At 37.9% G+C, this 6,200-nt stretch overlaps 1 protein-coding gene across 1 annotated transcript; it reads right to left on the bottom strand.

Moving 5' to 3' along the window:
- Positions 1 to 477: 477 nt before the first annotated feature.
- LOC149383743 (uncharacterized) lies at positions 478 to 4,778 on the bottom strand. Its single transcript, XM_089627902.1, has 4 exons — positions 4,541 to 4,778; positions 1,865 to 3,829; positions 1,725 to 1,732; positions 478 to 1,521 (listed from the first exon to the last, which is right to left on the bottom strand). Exons 1-4 carry the CDS (start codon positions 4,776 to 4,778, stop codon positions 478 to 480), a joined length of 3,255 nt encoding a protein of 1,084 aa, XP_089484028.1.
- Between the last annotated feature and the right edge of the window lie 1,422 nt (positions 4,779 to 6,200).

Genomic DNA, 6,200 nt, shown 5'->3' on the forward strand with positions numbered 1-6,200 from the left:
AGTAGAGCTACTCTACTGGTCAGTAGATCACAATTACTAGTGACTCTACTGACCATTAGAGATACTCTACTGGTCAGTAGATCAATATTACTTGTGGTTCTACCGAGCATTAGAGCTACTCTACTGATCAGTAGATCAATATAACTAGTGGTTCTACCGAGCATTAGAGCTACTCTACTGATCAGTAGATCAATATTACTAGTGGTTCTACTGAGCATTAGAGCTACTCTACTGGTCAGTAGATCAATATAACTAGTGGTTCTACCGAGCATTAGAGCTACTCTACTGATCAGTTGATCAATATTACTAGTGATTCTACTGAGCATTAGAGCTGCTCTACTGATTAGTAGATCAATATTAATACCACTGCAATTTAAGAAAATGAAAGCAATAATGCATGGTAACAAACATCCATGGACATACAATAAATAAGTCAATTCAAAAAATACATATCAGCACCTTTTTTTTTTTTTTTTATCAGTTCTTGCGTTTTTTTGATGGCGTCGACCTAGCTTCTCCTCCATTCAAAGGGCATCTTGATATGTTATGTCCAAATTGATTGCATTTTGAGCATCTATTCTTCCGCATCTTCTCTCCCACTGAAGGAATTCTCTTTGTCTTATTCTTGCCTTTTCTCTTCTGAACTATTGGAGGTATAACATCAACCAACTCTGCTTCTTTAGGGATATCCCACTCGCATTGTGATGGAACCGGGTATATTTTTTCTGAATACGCAAGCGACCATAAATCCACTGTGTAATACTCAGAGCTGTAATCACGCACATTCTCCAAGGTCTTCAAAGCTGCTAAAGCATGTGCACATGGAAGTCTATCGAGATCGAATACACGACAAGTACAACTTTTTCGACCCAAATCTACAACCGCATCGTACGTCCCACCAATGACCGAGAACTCATACATGTCAATGGGTTTTTCCGTCATTGTTTGGGCCTTAATGAATCTCCTACAAAGAATAGTCTCAACCTCTGGTGTGAAAGTAGTGTTGCACGATGATGCTTCATTTCGATGCTTGTAGAACCAATCCGATGTCAACTCTATAATGGCGTCAAGCATGGAAATTAGTGGATACTCTCTAGCTTCCTTTAAAGCGTGATTAATCGACTCAGCTCCGCCCGTTGTCATAATATTATACCGATAACCACCAAAATAAGCTCTAGACCAATGACTCACATCCATATTTGTAGTTAAATATGTTGCAAGTTGATTGTACCTGTTTTGAATCTCGCTCCATGACTCGTTGAATCGCGAAACTTGGTATGCTTCAGCCGTCCGTAGAAATAGATCGATGGCATCCGAGCAAAAATAACGTGATTTGAGATTTTGCTTGATATGCCACATACAATATCCATGTCGTGCATTCTTGTAAACTCTTCCCAACGCGTTCTTGATGCTTTGATTTCTGTCAGTAATGAAGACGACATCGTCATCATCTCGTACGATCTCTTGAAGCTTTGTTAAGAACCATATCCATGCATTGTCATTCTCCGAGTCCACAACAGCCTACAGTACATTAAATGACAGTTACAAAAACTAAAATAAGATTTAACCGGGTTTATAAGATCAATACCTCACTTCCAGTACCATTTTAAGCAGTATCAAATTAAAAATGTTAAAACAAGGCAACTTTTTTTGTTATATGAATTTCAGTAGTGAAAACACTACAATGCCGTTTATAGCAATTGAATTCTGTACATATGAAGTACCCTCAGATCTACTTATAAAGCCATTAAAATATCATTTTCCTTCTTAGTTTTACAGGTATTGGTTTTAAGATAATGTCTCATTACATTTAATAAACCGAAAAAATAAACTGTTATAAAAACAAACTTTAAAAAAGAATTACCTGGTGGGACATAGCCGACGGTTCCTCTTATTATCCCCACAGAGCTGCTTTGGTTTGAAATACTACTTCTCATAAGTTTTGCCAATCCGAAATCACCGACACGAGCAACCATATCGCTGTCTAACAGAATATTACTCGGCTTTATGTCGCAGTGTATGATTGATTCGAAGCAATGATTATGCAAATAGTCTAGAGCAGTTGCCACGTCAATGGCGACTTTGATCCTCTGAATCAGACTCAAACTCTGCCCCGCACGTCCAGAATGGAGCCACTCCTCGAGATTCCCGTTCTCCATAAACTCGTAGATTAAAGCCTTAAAATCATTCCCTTGAAAGTCAACGCTCGAACACACCGTTAGAAGCTTGACAAGATTTCTATGCCTGATAGTTCCCAAAGATTCGCACTCGGCCATGAAACTTTTCAAAGCTCGTGACACGTGAAGGTTCAACACTTTTACAGCGACGAGTTTGTTATCATCTAGACTCAATATTCCCTTGTAGACAGAGCCGAAACCGCCTACGCCGATCAAATTTGAGGAAGAGAAACGATCAGTTGCTTGGACGATATCTCCATAGGAAATCCTACACAGTGAAGTTCCAACGGATACCTCCAATGCGGGTTTTGTTCTTTTCCGTTTGAGAAACACAAGCACTACAATGGTCAGTACAACACTCAGTCCCACCACCACACAGCAAATAATAATGACAATCAAAATTGTCTTTGGAGATGATTTATGATTTTTGTGGAGGGTTGTTGCAACACAAGGCCGCAATTTCAGCTCAGGCAAGCCTCCACAAAGCCTCGCGTTTCCATCAACTGAGAACTCACTCATGTTTTTGAAGACCCCTTGTACTGGCACCTTGCCTTCTAGATCATTAAACGAGAGATCCAAAAATTCCAACCCTTGAAACTCTGCTAAATAAGCCGGAATTCGATCGGATAGGTTGTTACGAGAAAGGTCAATTGATTGAACTCCTTTCAAATTACGCAGATCTTCTGGAATTGAGCCACTTAGGAAGTTGCCGCTACAGTTAATGTACTCCATGCTTGAACAACTACCAAGACCTTTTGGAATCTTACCGGAGAGCTTATTTTCGGAAACGTCCAAAGCTCCGAGATGTACCAATCTTCCGATCTCAGAGGGAATCTCACCAGACAATTGGTTAAATGATAGATCTAGCCTTATGGACAGAGATGATAAGCTCACGAGTTCTGATGGTACCAAACCTGTTAGTTTATTTCTCTGGAGATTAAAATATTGCAAATTTTTACACCCTCCAAGGCTTTTCGGGATACTTCCTTGTAAGCTATTCTCAGACAGATCTAATTTACTTAACACTGTCAAGTTTCCCATAGTAGTTGGAATATTGCCTGAGAGTTTATTGTCGAACATTAATATCATATTTACCATTCGCAGTTTTCCTATTGTGCTCGGTATGTGACCGGTCAAATGATTGATTTCCAATCCCAACACCTCCAAGTTTACAAGATCTCCTATCCAGCTCGGAATATTACCAGTAATCTGATTTCCTCCAAACACCAAGCCTCGAATGCTCGTGGCATTAACAACACATGAGGGGATCGTTCCTCCAAAATTGTTATTGCTAATACTCAGTATTTCTAAGCTAGTTTTGTTGATGGTATCACATAAAAAGTTCAAGTCTCCGATCTTGGTGTAACTCAAGTCATTGGTGTCTAAAGCAAACTCCTGGAGATGTGGGGTACCACTGAAGCTAGGAACTTTGCCGAAGAACTTGTTTGATGAAATAACGAAGTGGATAAGGTTTGAGGCATTGGATAATGTGGCCGGAATGATTCCAGAAAAGTTATTTGCGAAAAAGTAAAATTCTTGAAGGTTTGGAAGAGTGTTTCCCAAGTCACGAGGAAGAGTTCCTTCAAGTTTGTTTTTGCCGACACTGAAATCCCCGAGTCTCGAGAGATTGTAGAGCGAAAGTGGAATGTTGCCTAAAGATATCAACAAAACTTGATTAAATGCAGTATCCCGTGTATATTAAACTTTTAACAACTTGTGGTATAAATTATGGCTTTTTAAAACGAAAAATTACAAATATTTATGTGCATCATGAATTACGGAAAGAAAACTAAGAGGGTGAGAGGTCAAGTTTTTACGTGGACGTCGAATTGAGGAAAGAAAATAAAGAGACAATAAAGAAACATAAGGAATATAAAGTCAAAATAGTTAATGCGATTTTAACAAAAAATGCATTCTGTCAAAGGACATACTCGCCCAATTATACTTATTAATATCGGTTAATGGCTATATTGTAATACTATCCAAATGTTTTCTATCTTAAAAAATCAACAATTTCAATTTGGCTAGAGACCCCATTGTTTACGTTTAAGTATGATGTAGCCCTTTGATTTTACTATAAATAGAAGGTCTATGTTAAGTGTTGTGCCATTGTGATTCATTGAGTTATTTTCTACTGATTTGTACATCAATTAGTTTCTAGTTAGTGGGAGAGGATATATTTAGAATATACTTTAAAGAAGATGTAAAATAGAGATGGAGTGCAGATAAAATATACTGTTCACTGATGTAAATATGTAAAATAGAGATGAAAAATAGAGATGGATTGTGGATGGTCTAAATGCACTTTAATTCTTAAAAAAAAAAACAGAAAAACAAAACAAAAAAAGAAGATGTAAGTGTACCTTTTACATAGTTGTATGAAATATCAAATCGCCTCAAGTTTTTCAAACCGCCGATGCTGGCAGGAATGGTTCCGCTCAAAGTGTTCGTCGAGAGAAATAATGTGACGAGGCGAGAGAGATTCCCGAGGGATGACGGGATTTCTCCGACCAGATTGTTGAATCCGAGGTTCAGATACCAAAGCTCCGACAACGAGCCCACCTCCGCCGGAATTCTTCCGGTGAGATTATTGAAGCCCATTTCAATCACCCGGAGGCTCGAGCATCGAGATATGTTGGTTGGTATTTCGCCGACGAAGCTGTTCCGCCAAATAAGTAGATCTGAGGGTACTTCATATGTACAGAACTCAATTGCTATAAACGGCATTGTAGTGTTTTCACTACTGAAATTCATTTAACAAAAAAAGTAGCCTTGTTTTCACATTTTTGATTTAATACTGCTTAAAATGGTACTGGAAGTGAGGTCTGTTAAGTCTTATTTTAGTTTTGTAACTGTCATTTAATGTACTGTAGAGTATGACACAAGAAGTGAGGTGTCGAAATGGGGGGATATATACAGCTTTGGAGTCCTTTTGTTGGAATTGTTAACTGCAAAGAGACCAACTGACGTTATGTTCAAAGATGACTTCGACTTGAACAAATTCGCTTCCGCGGGAATCCCTGATCGCATCACCGCGATTTTGGACCCTGTGATATTTGAGGAAGAGCAAGATGAGGAGGATATAGTGTTCAAGTCTTCTGTGATTTCGGTATTCGAAATAGGAGTCGCGTGTTCTTCAAGACGCCACGAAGAGCGGAGGAACATTAGTGATGTTGTTTCTGAGTTGCACAAAATACACGACTCCTAAGGATCTGAAGGTATTTTCAATTTTTTTTCATTGCTATACCAATTAGTCGGTGGTAGTCTAATTAAACAGAAACACATCAAAGCTTTTTTTTTTTTAAATTTAAATAAAATTGGTAATGAAGTTGAATGAAAAAAAAAACAAAAAATTGGCCAAGCCTTACAAACATTGGCAATTTGCGTTTTAGCCAACATTTGGTTAATTATTTGTAAATAGCCAATACGCCTACGTGGCAGGATATTAACTGTTTTTTTGTTACTTATTTGCCCTTATTAATTATCATGACTCATTATATGCGGCAGTTTTTTTAAAATTAAAAAAAAACTGAATTGGAAAGTATTTATATAGGAAAGTAGTCATGTAAATTGAATCATTAAAATCGCATTAATTATGACGCTGGTTTTTTTTTAATTTGGTATAAACTGAATTGAATAGCAGTTATTGTATTCTCAAAATATTTGGACTTGGTTTGAGAAAATTTTGCGAGCTTACTTACACGTTATCTGATGTTAATTGATTTGACAGCTTATTTACAATACAAATAAACTGTAAATAAATTTTGTATTTATTGTCTGTTAACAGACTTCTGCAGATTGTAAAATGAACCAGTATATTTAACATGACATCAATTTACATATAAATGAATCAATTTACAATTTATAATTTACATGACTCTTATTTACAACTCAAACACGCACTAAAAAAAATCTTCGTCGGCGGCGCGCTCGGCGGCGACCGCTCGGTCTCAGCGGGAAGGCGCGCGCGAGGAAGAGAAGCTTGGGCTCGGGCTGGGTGCTGGTGGCCGCGCGCAGAAGAGA

This window comes from Urtica dioica, chromosome 10 (genome assembly GCF_054948205.1).
Source record: "Urtica dioica subsp. dioica isolate 48M chromosome 10, U.dioica_male_clone48M_v1_H2, whole genome shotgun sequence".
NCBI classification, from domain to species: domain Eukaryota; kingdom Viridiplantae; phylum Streptophyta; class Magnoliopsida; order Rosales; family Urticaceae; genus Urtica; species Urtica dioica.

Coding starts and splice junctions, on each gene's coding strand:
- LOC149383743 (XM_089627902.1), bottom strand. CDS start 4,778: ATGGGCTTCAATAATCTCACCGGAAGAATTCCGGCGGAGGTGGGCTCG. Junction 3,830..4,540: donor TTCATACAACTATGTAAAAG/GTACACTTACAT, acceptor TGATATCTTTAG/GCAACATTCCACTTTCGCTC.